At 38.7% G+C, this 18087-nt stretch overlaps 1 protein-coding gene across 5 annotated transcripts in view; it reads right to left on the bottom strand.

Annotated features, from left to right (window-relative positions):
• The window catches only part of POT1 (protection of telomeres 1), a 67261-nt gene extending 51712 nt beyond the window's left edge, over positions 1–15549 (bottom strand). For 3 of the 5 annotated variants that reach the window (XM_025147065.3, XM_015280911.4, XM_025147062.3), the window contains exons 1-5: positions 15486–15549; positions 14304–14389; positions 8590–8721; positions 4863–4935; positions 3347–3432 (exon numbers count right to left, since the gene is read on the bottom strand). In XM_025147065.3, the coding sequence (XP_025002833.2) occupies positions 3347–3432; positions 4863–4935; positions 8590–8712 (282 nt within the window). In that variant the 5' untranslated portion in view covers positions 8713–8721; positions 14304–14389; positions 15486–15549. 5 annotated transcript variants of the gene reach the window in all.
• Positions 15550–18087: the final 2538 nt, after the last annotated feature.

The raw sequence follows: 18087 nt of genomic DNA, 5'->3' as shown, positions 1-18087 counted from the left end.
GAAATTTCTGACCAGAAGAAATACAATACCAGGAACTATGATACAAAACAAAGCTCCTTTAAAGTCAACTGCTTTCTTGTCAGGACAGTACAGCAAGCTTGTTCCAACATATCTGCTCTTGTAAAACCTTCCACACACATGCAAACACACCTAAAAACTACCGTATTAGACTTGGTGTCCTTTTGATCCAAGTTTCTACCAAAAGCACTTTCTGAAGTTTTTAATGAATGACTTTTGTTCATGTTTTTATTTGGTTACAACATATGTTGTAATATGTTTTCTGATTAAAGCTGACAATTTTTTATCAAATATTGCATTACAATAGTTCCGTTAGCTATTTCACCAAGCTGACAATGCTACTCTCAATGGCAAAGGGCCCAAAATATATATATATATTTTTTTTCAAAAAAAAAGGCTGTTACCTCAGGTGATATCAATATAATTAATTATTAAAGGATACTTAAAAAAACTGCAAAAAAGCTTGTTTGATGAGACAGTTTAATACACAACAAAACTACTGCCATTGTTATTTCCAGCTAGTGTCATAAATTGGAACAGAATGTGTATTTTGACTACAAGATAACATGCAAGTCACCTAAGTGCAAGATGTACTCAGAGCTCAACAAATTAAAACAGGTGAAAACAATTAGATGGATCGATATTCTCTGCACCTGAAACACACTATCCAGCTAACATACGTTAAAGTTGTTTCATTCTTTCCATATACAGACAGAAACAATGTATAGAAACACAGACTTCAAGTTAGTTTTTTTTTGGCAGAAAACAGCTACAGCACATCTTTCCTTTCTCTGTTGCTGATGCACTTTCATGGTGTTCCTTCAACAGTGCAATTAACCTTCATGCATTATTCCTGTTTCAGCATTTTGTTAAGATTACAGGAGGCACAAGGCTCTGGGACTTGGCTGCTGAATCAGGACTGGAGCTCTATTCAGCTGACTTGACTTGTTCTCCTTTGTCAGGAGGAACTTTAGTATTACATAGACTCAAGTGTGTACACAGGTTGATAATAAATCAATTTTTTTTTTTTTGTGAACAGTGATAGATCACTGGTGGTTACTATTACTTGAAGGGTTTGTAAGAATTGTTCCTATAGCGCGCTCTGGGACCAATCTTTCTATCCTCTCATTGCTGCTCAGGGCCTTTTATGCGTGTTTTAATGAGGACAATAAAAATAATCAGTTCCTCATATTTAAAAATTGTGCATGCTGTATATGTAGCAAATTAATTCAAAGACTTCCCAATCAGAATTACTGCCAAAATTCTTAGAACCCAGGAATCCATATAAAGACTGACAGTTCTTATTTCACATACAAATCTAAGATTTGCAAAAGAAAGATTTTTTGTCCCAAAGTGACTTCTGATCTTCAAGGTATGTTTCCTCTCTTCTCACTGGTGACAGGTGACAAGACGAGGGGAAATGACCTCTAGTTGCGCCAAGGTAAGTTTAGGTTGGACATTAGGAAACACTTCTTTACAGAAAGAGTGGTTAAGCACTGGAATAGGCTCCCCAGGGAGGTGATTGAGTCACCGTCCCTGGATGTGTTTAAGAGCCGTTTGGATGTGGTGCTCAGAGATATGATTTAGCAGAGAGTTGTTAGAGTTAGGGTACTATGGTTAGGCTGCAGTTGGACTTGATGATCTTTGAGGTCCTTTCCAACCTGAGTAATTCTATGATTCTCTCTTCTGCATGTAAAAGGGAACTGTTAGGTCAGGGCCTTAATTGGTGATTAAGCACCTAGTGAAGGGGCATGACTGGCCTAGGTAGCACACGCAGATTGTTTGCACCTGTGCTCTCCATGTAACCAGAAGGCAGGGACACAGGGCAAAGCCACCCTAGGCTCACATGATGGCCAGCCACTGGAGAGAGAGCACCTCTTAGGTCTAGATTGCTTCCTAGGAAGGAACGCTGCATGGCCAGAGGTCCCTTTTACCAGCTGGGTGAATTCAACTCTTCTTTTCCTATATGATTATTGGCCTACCTGCAAATACTTTGCCTGGTATTGCCAAGAACCCATCAGAAACAATTTTACTTCTTCACGAGCAGAACAGCATGGCATGAGACAAACATCAAAACCAAGCTTTGATTCACAACAGAATGTCCTGTAAAACTTAATACCCTCTGACCTGCATGCATTACCACCCAGAATAAAGCCCCTCTGTATTGTTTTCCCAAGTTCACACATATGGCTAAAATTAGCTGTGCATCAATTTCAAGGTCAAATTAGTAGGCTCCCCTCTCTGCTGAAATTTCTGCCTTTTCAAATCAATAGAATTACAAGTATACTAGACTGTACTGGAAAGTAGGAAAATGTTCTTTATTGAAAGAGTAGCCAGGAACCGGAACGGTTTCCCCAAGGAAGTGATCACAACACCAAGCCTATTGGAGTTCCACTATTATATGCATTTGGACAATCACCTTTGAAAATATGATTTGCGTTCTGGGTGATACTGTACAGAGCCAAGAGTTGCATTTGATGGTCCTCAGGGGCTCTTTCCAACTCAGGATATTCTGTGGTTGTATTATCTGAGCTGAAAAGTTTTGACAAGATTCTAACTTAATCGTTCCTATTTCCATGGTTGAGAAAGACTTACATTTTTGCTCATAAAAATATTTCTATGAACCTGAAAACAAAGACCAGATTTCTTTACTAAAAAACTTTCCATCTTCAGTGTGAATTTCTACCATAAATAATAAAACACTAACATGAGTTCATAATGTACAGTATGCTTTAAGTTGATATCAGGCTATCCATCAGCACACTGACAGGCAATCTAATCAAAACTATTAAGTTGAGGTAATTGTTTTCAGCTTGCAACACTCTCATCAAACTCACAGACTGATTTGCCAATGTCCTTTACCCTGAAGCTATCAAACCAAGCCTTCTTCTCTAATGAAACAAGTAGCCAGAAACACAGACAATAAAAAAAAAAAAAAACTGTGCATGTAGTTTCAAATTATAAAAAAGAAAAGTTTTTAATTGATTTAAGTTACACTAAATTTAAAATCTACCTTATCAAAGGTATGGCAAGACATCTGACTAACAAACATAAATGGATGGCTTCTCTTTCATCCATATTCTTGATCCTTTACTTGCTAGGTAAAGGAAAAAGCACTGACAAACAAAAAGAACTGCTCTATTATTTCAATATTATTGTCAAAAAATTTACAGAAGCAAATACTTTTTCCAAGTTCATAATTATGATTTTGAACAGACTGAATAGACTATTCCTAATGTTGGTAATAGCTCTATGAAGACAAAATAAAAAAGTAACACAGATCTGTGGAAAACAGTCTATAAAATAAGAAAAAGTGAATATATTTTACCCCATTACGTATAAGTTTTGCACAATCCTCTGCCATTTTTCCATACATTAGAACATTGATGCTGTTAATCCTTGAACATGTGTCATCTAGGAAAAAAAACAAAAATGTATCCAATTATCATTCCTTCTTCAAAACAGCAATAGGAAAAGGTTTCCAAAATAAATTAATCTACAGAACATACATTTTTCATTCCAATTAATTAACAATCAGAAAACTACATAAATAGCTGTGCAATTGGGTTTGTGTGCTAACTATAGGTAAATCAATGACCTGGATGGTGGCCAGCAGGGTGAGAGGTGAAGAGAAAAGGCTCTGGGGGTAGACTTCTTTGTGGCCTTTCAGTACTTGGAGGAAATTAATCAGCAGGAGGAAGACTTTTTACATGGGCAGACAATGACAGGACAAGAGGGAACTGTTTTAAACTCAGACAGTTGAGATTCAGGTATTAGGAAGAAGTTGTTTTACTCAGAGGGCTGTGAGGCATTGGCATAGGTTGTCCAGACAAGTTATGGATGTCCTATCCCTGGAAGTGTTCAAGACTAGGATAGACATGGCCCTGGGCAGCCTGACCATAGCAGGAAGGATGGAACTAGATGATCTTTACGGTTCCTTCCAAACCAAGACACTGGGTTCTATCAAGCAAGTAGTCTTCCAGATGGAACAATCAAGTGTTGGACATCAAGTTGTTATTTTAGGAGGTTATTCTAGCTGTTATCATTTCAGAAATAACACTAATGATTTAGATGTGTGAACTTATTTTTGAGACTGTGGAGAATATATAAAAACTCTTAACCTTTCTGAAAAGCCTTATGGAATTAGCAAGACTCAAGAAGTTTTGTTGCTGCCCTTGGGACCCCCAAAGCCAGAAGATAAACCACTTTGTTCTCATCAGCTTCATTTACCTCTGGCAACACTAATCACGAGCAGCATTTCCAGGTAGGATCTGGACTCCCTAGCCTACAGTTGGGTCACAGACACAGAATATAATCAAAAATTCTCATAAGGAGCAAGTGATGGTTCCCTAACAGAAAGAAGAAGCTAAGAAGTTCAAGGAAATGGCAAGTTTCTCAAAACCATCTCAAAAACCCTTTCTGAACTGCTCAGTTTGAAACAGTGCAATACATGTACTGCTAATTAGCATACTGGTCTACATCAAATGTGTACTGACATAGCATATACTGGGTAACTGTTAACTGTGTTTCTTTCTTAGACCTTCTCTGTGATAAGAAATTTAAAAATATGCTGTACTCATAACTAGTGAATTTTCAGAAAAGTATTTTAAAACATACCGTGACAAGAAGTCAACTGACAATCCAAAGACCACATAGCTTCCAGTATCTTATATGTAACAGTTTAAAATAATCAATTTTTTATGGGGAACGAACATATCTAGAGAATGTTTCAAGTATAAAAATTTTACAGAACAATAAACAAAGCAAGTAGTAGTGGTGGAACAGTATATCAAAAAAAAGGCTGAGAAGTCCAGAAAAACCAAAAGCATATTTTGATGGAGTACCTTGAAGAACAATCTTGAAAAAGTCTGTACCATCTCCAAGTTTTGTTAGCGGGTAGGAAAGAATAACTATTCCCTAAAAAATAAAAGCAAAATTAAATATACATATGTATAAATACATGAACTGGGGCCATACAATCTATAGGTTACTGAAACACTGATAACAGCTAAAATGTCTATAAGCTTAAGAAAAATGAGAACTTATCTTTCTTTGTTTTAACTGATGAAACATGCACAAGCCAGCATAAATGAGCTTCTAGAGATATAAAGGAAGCTCTATGCATAAAATAGTACAAGTCTAAATTACTTACATGCTATGGACTGGATAGTAAACAGAAACTGTAGCAGTAAAAAGGTATTTCCATAGCTTACACCACTAACACAACAGTTACACTTTTTGCACAAAGGCTAAAAAGTTGCTAAAATAAATAGGACATTCAAAACCTTAAAAGATAGAGCAATTCCTCAAACTATTGACAAAGGATTACAACATAAATATCCAAATGAAATCACAGTCAAGAGATAAAAGATGCAGAGATAAACAATATTCTGTGATATTTAAAACAATTATAGTTGGGATGACAAAGAATGCATCACAAAACTTGGAAACTCAGCAATATATTGATTTATCAATAACACTAATGCTCTAAAATATGCAAATATACATATGTGTGTGTACATATATTTAATTATCACAGTGAAGTTTCAAGTTGCACTGAAACAAATTGTAGCAATATTTTTAAGTTAAATTTTCTTTGGAACAAACGTGTTGGTTTCAGCTTCAGCAGAAACAAAGATGGCAGCCAAATGTATTTCTGCACAGTATGGTAAATAAAGCACTGTATCTACCTCAAAGATAAAAGCATAGAGATTGGCTCAATGAAGAAAAATATAGAAATTTGAAAACTGAGTTTATGAACATTTAAGAGAACTATAAAACAACACAGCAAATAAAATAAGAAGGTTCTTGTAAAAGAGACTGCAGATGCAATCATCTATAAAAGCACAAAGGCAACACTAAGATAACAGTCAGGTTAATCACTGTGATCTTATAATGCACATATTCTGTGGGAAACATGATTTAAATGTTAGGAAACACCTCTCAAACCATATTAGGATAAAATATACAGCAGTGAATTGCTATTGTGAAGGCTTTTCAGAGTAACATTAACACTCCAGTAACAAATTAACTGAGGAAGAATCTAAATAAAACTCAACTTATTTGACTATGTTCTATAAAAAATTAAAATTCACAAATTCTCCATTTCCAACCTAAAGCATATAAATTTATTGCACCAAAACAAACAAAGCACCCTATATTGCATTTAAATTAATGTTTACCATATTGCTTTATTGCTTCTCAAACAGTAGGAATAATTTAGACCAAAATAAAGGTCACAGATCTATGAGTATGTGTCTAGAGCAGTTAAGCTCCTGCTTTTCACAGGGAACACAGCCGCATTTTGTAGAAGGACTGTTAAAATAAATATTTGATACTTCAATCAGTATCCACAGAATAATGTTTTGAGATCTGTGCATGAATACTGAAAGACAGGTTTTTCACTCATTCTCAAAATCAGAACTTTAGAATTGCAATTACTAGGAACAATTCTTCTTGCTGCGATTATTTGTCTTGAACTGTATATACCAGTAAAAGAAATTCTACAGATTTTTTCTTGTAATGAAGTCTGCAATAAAACCAAATCATTTCAGGAACACTATGTTCTTTTAGTAAAGAACACTCAATCCGCTAAAGAACAGCATACATTTATGAGAAAGGGACTCTGCTTTTTGACCATTTTTACTTTCCACTTTTTTCCTCCTACATCCCAGTATCTTCAAATGATTTCTCAGATTCTGGGACCCCATTCTTATGTAGAACTGCCTGCGCCCATCAGTTTTCTTTGTATCCTGAACACCTACTCTCTAATCCTTTTCCCCAGAAGAAATACTACCCACTGCTTTCTTAATTCATCTAAAACTCCTGGGCTCCAAACTCATGTAAAATTTGCCCTGGAGAAACCTGCTCAAATTCAAACCTCCCCCACAAATCTTGCACTGTACGTCAAAACTCAACAAACTTCTTCCAAATCCCTCCTCATTCCATATGCCACTAGACTCACCGTCATGTTTCCTATGTGCAATGCCTCTAGTGAATCTGTCTCCCTCCTTGCCACAGCCTAGTTTCTCAGTCTGGTCCAACAGCTGACTTGGCAGCTGTAGCAGTGCTCTAGGGACATGACAGCACATTCTCAACTTTTGGTTCAGCTGCCAGTGTAAAGTCCAGAGGACAGTAAGTTAACAGGAGGTGGAATCAGGTTCAGTCAAGGCACAGCTCGACTGAGGAGGTAAAGACTTTGCTAGTACTGTTTTCCCTTAAATTTAGATTAAACTCTGTATTCTTCAGAAGGATGCTAGAAACCAAAAATTTTCAGAGGAATGAAAGTACCAAGATACAGATGCCAGAGAGAAGCACTGTGGGTGATTTTTGTCATATTTTTCCAAGAACACAGTTCATAAAATCCTCCCTTACTCTTCTTTCCTCCTCATATCAGGACCTGATTTTTTGAAACTCTGGAGTAACAGCATGCTGTACCATCACTAAGATAACCTGCCATCAGCACATTCTCACACTTGCTTCAAGCTTGGCTTGTGGAACTAGAGTCTCCGACACGTTTAATGGTGTATTAGCACAAGCTTTATCAGCCCTCCAGTTGTTCTGTTTTTGTGCCAAGCTGTTTCAGTCATCTACTAATCCATGTAGCATGAAGTCTTCTTCAAGCAAAGTTCTGAGAAAGATTCTATTACACTTGCAGCAATCGGCTACAATATTACATGTATGCTTAGTCTGTTAATAATCATTCTGCTTACCTATTGGAAACTTTTATTTTAGCACAATCATTTTCTAATTCAGCATCTGTTTCTGTCTACTTCAGTATTTCCTCTGCAAACAAGAAACCCTGTCAGTGTCCAATGGCTCTTGCAGAAACAGCTTTTAAAAGTAGGGAAGCCTGCATGCCCTGCAGGTAAACGAGGACAGAAAACTATATCCTGAGGAATAAAAACCCTGCTTACAAGCAGCATTCTTTATTGATAATTCCATTTGTCCCTTTACAAGGCCTAGGGGAGACGGGTCACTCTTACTCATTTATGTCATCAAATCACCTCCTATCACACTCTGCTGCAGTGCTTCCAAAAAAGGCAGTTTTGCTCCTTTCTAATTGCAGTACCCCTGGCATTTCTTTGACACCATAATGAATCAATCTAGAGAACAAGAATAGGTGAAAACTACTCTCTCTGTTAATATTATTAGCTTTGTGCCATTTACTTCCCTGAACTGACTCACCACAGGGTCAGAAAAGCACTAGGGCTGGATCTGGGAATACCCCAGTGGGGGAAGCAAGATGTTCATTTGCATACAAGAAAAAACCCCATCATTAAATTGGTTCAGTTCATGTTTTTAAAATATTTGTGCCATTTTCTTTAAGATGCAAGCCACCTAAGGTTTTCTCCAAAATTTGTTTTCACTCTGGTCAGAAGATAAGCTTGGGATAATGTTGACTTTCTGCCTCTTAAGTACCAAAGATGATAAAACAGGATTTTCAGTAGCATACATGCAAAAAATTCAACAGGTTGAAAAGTCACCAACACAGCTGAAATACGGCAGCACTTTACAAATTAGGCAAGAGTTATTTCAAAGCAAACCAAAATTTGTTTGTTAGTAACTTACCTGGAAATATTTGTTGGTATGGTCAAGTCCTGTTTGCAAATGTTTTAAATCCTCCCTCTGCAAGTGGCTTGGTAGTTGAGTCTCAAGTTTTCCTTTAATGATCTTTAGCACTTGAACAGGCATAGCTGCTATCTAAACAATGAGAAACAGACTCCTGAAGTTACTCAAATACATCAAAATAAGACTTACCAGAAGTTCCAGCATATTCAGAAGGAGAAATCTATTTTGTAACATGAGAGCTTTATTAAATGACTAAAAAACTTCTGTGGGATCAGTCTCATTGCTCAGTACCATCAACATCAGGAGGAGACATGCTATATTTGCTAGATATTTGATAACATTTGACAGACCTCCATCATTGTATATTTTCAAAACATTCCATTGTGTTGAAAATGGCAACAAAATATTACTCATGATTAATAACAGCTGGTGAACATAAAGGATAAAGCGTATGAATACTTTATATATAAAACACATGCTAAAAAACAAGCAGAGACTTTGAATGGCAAAAGCAGAATCGTGTTGCCAATTGAAAAGCAGAAGTGCAACTAGAGCTCAAACAGTACAATATTTCAGCAATTTAGAGAAGAGGGTGCACAAGTGACAAATCATGTTTGTAGTGTTCTGATTTCCAAAATATTTTGTGCCCTAATAAAGATTTCCTCAACCCTGCAAAACTAAAAACAGCTAAGTTACTGCACGTTAACTGACACTTTCCACACACTTCATAGAAAACAAAGACCACCAGAAGGCTGTAAAAGGTCCTTATAATAATGGGAAGTGGTTAGCATGAATCAATCACATAGCAGATCCTTGTGCTGAGGACCTGCATTCATGATGCTGCCCAAGTCACAGATAGGCTTCCTCACCTGGCAGTACTCATACTGACATCAAGGTGCAATGCAATAATCCCTAGAATTAATTGCAGCAGCCTTCTCCAGATTGCAGAACCATAAAAAAAAACCTAAGCAGCCACTTGAACTCAGGAGAGGCAGTAACGAGGTCACAGTGCCATGCATCCTACCTGCTCACAACATACACTTCCCTACTTTAGGTCAGCAAGCATGTTTTTTCTATATAACTTCCTTCTCAGCATGCACAAGAAAGTTTCATGAGTTATCCTTATAAAGCTTTTCAGTTGGAAGCATCTACTTACGACTGTTTACAAAGGTGGATAGTGACAGGACAAGGGAGAATGGTTTTAAGCTAAGACCAGGGAAGTTTAGGTTAAGTATTAGGAGGAAGTTTTTCACACAGAGGGTGGTGACACACTGGAACACATCGCTCAAGGAGGTTGAATCATAGAATCACAGAATTGCTCAGGTTGGAAAAGACCTTTAAGATCATCGAGTCCAACCACAACCTAACCCTAACTAACAACCCTCTGCTAAATCATGTGTGTTGTGGATGCCCCATCCCTGGAGGCATTCAAGGCCAGGCCAGATGTGGCTCTGGGCAGCCTGGTCTGGTGGTTGGAGATCCTGCGCATAGCAGTGGGGTTGAAACTAGACGATCATTGTGGTCCTTTTCAACTCAGGCCATTCTATGATTCTACTTCAGACTACATTCTAGCAGGCTGATGAGCTGACCTATTTCATCTAGAAATCTTGAACTTGAGAATTAATCAGCAACATTAGTTTTCATTCAGCAGCATTATAAGGATCTAGGAAGATGTACAACATAATGAATTAATGCCTCTTCAATTTCTCGCAGTTACAGTACTTGGGCAATTACAGAGATGTTTGTTTTTCCCAGAGACGTGTAACAGCAAGATGCATTTTGTTACAGTTCAAAGAAGGCTGTTAAATCAAAACAAAGAAAGGAATTCAGGTTTAAAAACCGCCTTCAAATTTTGCAGCCCACTTGCTTTCATTTAAAACTGATTTTGCCATTTATGTCAATTGAACAAATATTCTGCATGTGTCCCTGTGGTTAGAAAGGAAAATTTATGAAAAGAAGCCATATGTCAGTTGATACAGTGGGACATAGCCATATTATTTCCACTACTTACTTCATGTTTACTCCTACAATTTAGGTAATTTATGTAAATAATATACAAGTTGAAAACAAGGGTGGTTTGTGGTGTTCTTTCTTTTTCAAATCTTAGATTTCTGTACATGTAAAAATAAGTTCATGTATTTTAACTGATAATCACTGACACTCCCAGGTTTTTGTTCTCTGCAATTAAAACACAAAAACATTAGTGTGGGTGTATGCACATACGTATATACTGCAGTTCTAAGAGCCACAGAAATACACTTTCAAAACCAAATGGATACAGCATGGGCATCCCAAATGTAGATGCAGATGTCTGTAGTGCTGTCCTCGGTGTTAAGAGCAGCTCAGTGAAAATAAGTCTGCCAGGTGTCTCTTGTTCTCAAAAGGCTAACTGCATAGCACTGACAAGCATCCCTTCAAATCCAAGTCTGCTGCTGCAGAATTCTCTAGGTGGCATGTACAGAGCTACTCATCAGGCTGTGATAGGTAGAAAGCATCATGGAGCGCTCCCTGAACAGCAGAAAAAGGGAATGGGTTCAAAACATGCACAGCAGAAAGAAAAAGGTAGTGAACTAAAAACCTCTATTGCCTTCCAAAAGCTAAAAGTGACAAAAATACAGAGCAGCCAAAAAGCTTAATTTTAACAATCAAAGAGTTATGTAAATGACTTCACCTTGCATGTGAATTCAGAAGAGAGAGAAAAAGATCATTCATCACTTGCTTACTAAGTGAAATGTAACTTTGAAGACAGCTATGGGCTGAACTTTTTACACGCTGCTCTACCCCATAACTGTCTTTCTACCTAATGATTTTCTAGCTTTTATATTTCTGACAGTAGAACAGTCTACTATAACCCAATAGTTCTATCTTAATTGTCTAGGGAATATTAACATATGTTCCAAAAGCATATAAAACACCCTAAACCATAATACACTGGAAAACAATTGCCTAGTAGAAAAAGCTTTAAATAAAGGCTAACCTTCAACAAAAATAAGCAGTAATTTCAGAATTTGTTCTTTTGGATACACTGAGACATATTCCGCAAAGATAATGCAATCATAGGATGTCTCTATCTTGAGGTTCAGAAAGAAAACAGTATGCTACAAGGAAACAATAAGTTTTAATAAAAAGGACTCTACCTCATTCCTTTCTCTTGCAGCTTAACTTTAACAATCTCAGACCTCAATTAAGGAGCTAAGAAGCTGTCTGGTGTGCAGGCACAAGAGAAGCTGCCAGGCTTACAGTCTTTTCATCAATTCAGACAGAAGGCAAAATAACTAGCTTTTCATTTTACTTGCAACACAACTCAGAAACAAGCTTTGAGAGCCTGGTAACTTTAGTGTTAAAGTATGTAACCAAAAGCTTATGCACTTACAGAATCAAGTAGCAGCTTAGATGTAGTTTAAAGACTAATTTTTGAACTGATCACTGCAAACAGGGTGTTAGGCAGAGCCTGGGCATTTAAGTCCTTTTGTGAAAATCATATATATATATTCATATATATATATATATTTATAATATATATATATATATATATATTTAAAACTTTTGTTACAACCTAAAAGAAAAAGATCTTAAATGTGTTTGAAAAAAAAACAACAAAAACCACCAGAATTTGAACTCTCATATCAGCTCTATAATCCTTTAATGCACACTGCAAATCATTAAGACATGTTTTTCAGTAAGAAATGTTTTTCTTACTAAGAAAAATGTAAGAAGAAATGTACAGAAGAAATATAAATTTGTTCTTCTCATCAAAAGTATTCATCACTACTTCTCATCTTCCTCCACGTATCTCTAAGAAACACAAAATAGCAAATTTTAGACTTCAGCTAGCATAGTAAAGGGCTAAAAATTTTCTACAAGATTTCAACACAGAAAACTGTAGGTTGCAAGCTTGGTACACAGAAATGTTCTCCTATACTATTAGTGTAAAATTAAAGATACCAATATGCCCTAATAGTCTAAAGACCCAGAGGACATTCTTGCACTTGAAAACAAATCAGCCATAACAGACAGGTCAAGTCAACCTCCTGTTAGAATCAGGAATCATTTCACATACATCCTGGCTATACATGTTGCTGAATTCCTTTGGAAAGTGCTTTTTGAGAATCTCTAGGATGCAATGAAGATCAATTGAATTTTTACAATCATAACAAATTCTAAATAACTCAGTTCACTAGTAATGGAATTATCACTCAAAAGACCTCATATCTCTGAGTAAATATGAGGAACAAGTAATATAAAGAAAATAATGTATATACAATCACAGTTAATGTCCTAATTTTCTCCTCACTCCAGATCAAGGGAAACAAGCATTTACTGGAAAATATGACAAAGAGATTACAAAGCAAGACTACACGCTGCATTTATCTGCTGAATGGGTCTATCACATTTTTTTTCCATCCAGTTCTCTGAAACATACAATTCTGTATTTAGGAGCAATTCCCTTCAAAAGGGGAGTCAAAAGACATTTTAAAACAAGCAAAATAAACAAGAGCTCATAATACGAACCTAAAAGATGTAAGACAGCCTTTGCCACTTATTGCTCATACCAAAAAAAGTCAGAAGATGAAATAAATAATATAGATAACTACCTTGCAAACACAGCAAATGTGAAGAATTCAACTGCTCTTCACAGAATCACAGAATGGCCCAGGTTGGAAGGGACCTCAAGGATCATGAATCTCCAACCCCCACCCCCCCCTCCCACCAACAGGGCCACCAACCTCCACATTTAATACTGGGCTGCCCAGGGCCCCATCCAACCTCACCTTGAACACCACCAGGGGTGGAGCATTCACAACCTCTCTGGGCAGCCTGTTCCAGCACCTCACCACTCTCACAGTAAAGAACTTTCCCCTGACATCCAACCTAAATCTTCCCTCTTTCAACTTGAAACTATTCCCCCCTGTCCTGCTGTTACCTACCCTTTCAAAGAGTTGACTCCCCTCCTGTTTATAGGCTCCCTTTAGGTACTGAAAGGCTGCAATTAAGTCACCCCACATACTTCTTTTTTCCAGGCTGAACAAGCTCAGCTCCCCAAACTTGTCTTTGTAGGGGAGGTGCTCCAGCCCCCTGATCATCTTTGTGGCCCTCCGCTGGACCCTCTCCAACAGCTCTGTCTTTCTTGTATTGGGGGCTCCAGACCTGAACACAGTACTCCAGATGGGGCTTCACAAGGGCAGAGTATTAAATCCATTAATATTCTCCATCTTGATTCCAGAATTAAGTTCATGTGGGAGGAAACCAAAGTTGTATCCTAACAGTACATTAATCCAGTGCACAGGATAGAAAGTGACTACATTTCTGCCTGGATTACACAGACCCATCAAATATCTTAGCTTTTGTTCAAGTCAAAGGTGCGCATGCACTACTGGGTCCTATTTTTAGGCATTACTGCAACTAATGGATTTTGTTCCTCTGTACTCTCTTTCTAGAAATGAGATTAGCTCTGGAGCAGAAAAATAAAGAAATCTCAAGAAGCAATAGATAAACTGGAAAGATTACTTTTTTTCTCTGTAACCAAGAAACATTTCACTGAAAATACCATAAAGAGGATTAATGTCATTTTGGGACAAGGAAGCTGTAGCAGTTTAAGGCACAAGGAAATTCCTTATCTATCAAAGCAGATGTTACTTGCAGAGAGATGCTTTAAGTCATTCTCCAAATCAGAGAATAAACGCATGATTTTGGGGATTCGGAGGAAATCTCACCAAAATGTCACGAAGAATGAAGGAACAGCCAAGAACAACAGCATCTAACTGATGGGGTGAGCCAAAACGGGAGATTTCTGAAGCCCCTGTAAACACATAAAGGAGTCAACACAATAGGTGGGATTGCTTTGCAAGATGTAAAACAACTCTGAAGAAGGTAATGGTCCACCTTTAACATAAACATATATGTAGGGACAGTAGTGTAATCTTACATTTTCTGTTCAGTTTTCTCATAAAAACCATTGAGAAAAACACAGAGCACAGAATGCCTACAACTTGGATCGATCCTCCCATCATTCACAGGAACAATCTTTTGTTGTACTGCAGTTTTAATAAAACCGAGAGGACAACTCATGAAGAAAGATGTAGTCTGGAATTTTTTTTTCCCCTCACGTTGTAACCTGAGGAGAAAACACCACATCAGCTAACTAAACAGAAGGAAAAGCCAAGAGAGTAGCGTGACACCTCACTCCCTTGGCTGCTAGGCTTTAACATGCGTTGGCATAAGCCTTCAGGAGCACATGCATGGCAGTAAGCTCCAGCCCATTTTTGCTCTAACAGACTACTATTACACAATTAAAATTCTTAAAAATTAATACAAACTCATTTATTCATTTCACATTGTAATCTACTAAATGTAGAGCTTAACATAGGCCAAAGCTACGCATTTCTGGTGGAAAACGTACTCTTACACTGCCATTTATCTCAGCAGCACTTCAGCCCTGAGAAGCAGCCACTGCACTACGAAGGCACCTCGGGAAGACAGAAATGTGAAGCTCAGTGCATGAACTGTGAGGACGACAGTTAAGCCAACGACTGCCAGAAACTACGATGTTTAAAACCAACAGCCTGGATGCATTACTTTAGTACTAGTATTCGATTATTAGCACTGACAATATAAACCTTTTTCTTCTCTGTTCTCAGGGCCCAACTAGCTTAAACCCGATTAGGAGAAAAGAAGTAACAGCATATATATGAATAGAGAACGGCTGCGGGGCAGCTCAAGTAGAAGAGAGGTGCAAGGGCTCACGCTGAAAGCAGAACCTAGCCCGGGCAGCACAGGGCAGCTGAGCGGGCAGGAGATCTCCGCACTACAAAAGACCCTTGCTCCACTGCCGGGCCGCCCGCTGCACTCCTCCCCTCAGCCCTGGGTGGGGACAGAGCCCCGCATCCCGCCGCTACCTGCTCCAGAGGGCGGCAAGGAACGGTCCGCCGCTACACCGCCTCACGCTTCCGCCCAGCCCGCAGCGAGAATCCGCGCATGCGTACTGCCGCTGCCTATGGGTAGTAAGAGCATGCGCCGTGCGGAGGCGGGAAGGCGCTGCCCTCAGCTGCGGCCCGAGAGGGGGCGGGCTGTGCGGGGAGGCCGATGGTGGCGAGGCGGGCGGGAAGGGGGAGGTGGCGGTGAGGCGTTCGCTCATGTTTAGTTTCTCATCTCTGTAGTCCTGGGTCCTTGGCGCTGCTTTTTTTTTTAGTGCTTCTCCTCACCGAAAATACCACAGGAAACCATTTTCCTACCTGCAATTTTCTTCCACTACAATTCTCTCTCCATGCCATGCTCTTTTGGAATTGGTTAAGTCACTGATCACTTTAAAATTTGGTTCAAAATTTGGAACTTTAATCAGTTCATGTTCAGGAAATTTCTAGTGAGGGGTTTGTAACCAACTTATGTTCTGTAGCCATTTTCATTGCCTTTTCTGAAACAGGTTCTGTTCTTTGATCATCACTGTTCTCCATACTCTCCACTGTTCTCCAGCCTGAACCAGGGAAAAAGCACATTGGATATCAGGAAGAAGTTCTTTCATGGGCACTGGAACAGGCTGCCAAGGCAGTGGTCATGATATCAAGATGCCAAAGGTCAAGTAGCACTTGTTTGGACAGTGCTCTCAGGTATATGGTCTGATTTTTGGGTGGTCTCATGTGGAAACCGGAGTTAGACTTGATGATCCTTGTGGTCTTTTCCATCTCAGGATATTCTATGATTCCATTATTAATCTTGTAGCTTCCAGTGGATATTAATGTAGTGTGCTTGTTTAGAAGCAAAAATGCTATTTAGACTGTGCTATCACAGGAGAGGTTCAAAAAAGCCCACTGTATTTAAAAACAAACAAACAAAACCCTTTTTTTTTTTTTTTTTTGGCCATTGCTTTTTTGCTTTTTTTTTCTTCTTCTTTTTTTTTTTTTTTTTGAAATGTGGAAAAAAATAGTGTATTTAATGGTACTAAGCCTTTCTTGTCTACTTATAGAAACCACAGGGGTTGGAAAGCACCTCTGGAGATCATCAATATAGTCCTCTGATTTCATCAAGTTCATATGAAAATACTTTTTGCTGTCTACATCCATCAAATTAGTGCTGACTGGATGAATAATTTCCATGCAACTTTTTATGTCCTCATTCAGATATGGAGGGCCAAAAATTCCAAGTTTTTAATAAAAACTGTGTTAGATCCCAAAGTAGATTTTCAGCTGAATCAGTAGATTCTTTGCCTGGTGAGCTGAAGCTGAGGTAACTGATATCTTACAAATAATGGGGAATTTAAGCACATCTGATTACCAGGAGGACAAATGATCTCGCCACCTGAAAATCCAGTCACACCAGAGTAAATGGGCAGAGAAGATTGGTATCACTTGCCCACACTCTTTGTTTCTCTTAAAAGTTGTGGAGAAATCAACTTAATCATACTTAGACTATGAAATGCTGTGGAATTCTAGTAGAGTACTTTCTGTCCTCTCTTATGACCTCTGTTTTTAAATCTACAACATCATTCTGTCCAATTTGGGAAGATATGGATTTAATGGGTGGACTGTTCGATGGATGAGGAACTGGTTGCAAGATTGTACGCAGAGAGTGGTGATCAATGTGTCAGTGTCCAGATGGAGATCAGTAGTGTTCCTCATAGTTCTGGGACTGATGCTCTTTAATATCTTCATCAGTGACACTGACAGTGGGATTGAGTGCTCCCTTAGCAAGTTGTTTGTCATGGTTGGCCTGGTTTCTGTGACCAGGGGGTGAAGGGACCCACAGACCCATGCCCCAGGGAGGTGGGAGGAGAAGGGAGAAGCTGAGGAAATCAGCCTAGATGAGGAAACTATAACATTTGTGGATGACACCAAGGTGTGTGTTGCACTTGAAAGGCCCGAGTGATGGGATGACATCCAGAGAGACCTAGACAAGCTTGAGCAGTGGACCATGTGAACCTCATGAGGTTAAAAAAATCCAAATGCAAGGACTTGCACCTAGGTTATGGTAACCTCCACTATCAAATCAAGCTGGGGGATGAAAGGATGGAGCACAGCCCTGCTAAAAGACCTGGTGATACTGGTGGATGGCAAGCTGGACATGAGCCAGCAGTATGCACTCGCAGCCCAGAAAGTCAACTGGATCCTAGGCTGCATCAAGAGAAGAGTGGTCAGCAGGGTGTGGGAGGTGATTTGGTCCCTCTGCACTGCACTGGTGAGACTTCACCTAAAATGTGGAGTCCTCAGTACAGGAGAGTCAAGGAAGGCGGCCAGAATGAATCCACGTGTCTTCACAGAAGTAATGGTGGAAACTTCTAATCCAACTTTATTGCCCGAATCAGCTCATACTTATACGGAAATACAGGGTACACACAGCAACTTATAATTGGTTAGCACACAGAAATCACGCGTCTTGCTCGCTAGCTATTGGTACAGCATTAATCATCACATGGCTTTTTTCACTGTTCTTCACATTCCACTGTCTTGATCTCTTCCCAGGCTAGCTACCCCCTTATCTTAACTGAAGCCTCAGTTTTTCTTCCTG

Source organism: Gallus gallus, chromosome 1 (genome assembly GCF_016699485.2).
Source record: "Gallus gallus isolate bGalGal1 chromosome 1, bGalGal1.mat.broiler.GRCg7b, whole genome shotgun sequence".
In the NCBI taxonomy this organism is placed as follows: domain Eukaryota; kingdom Metazoa; phylum Chordata; class Aves; order Galliformes; family Phasianidae; genus Gallus; species Gallus gallus.
This window is presented reverse-complemented; position numbering and strand designations above follow the sequence as displayed.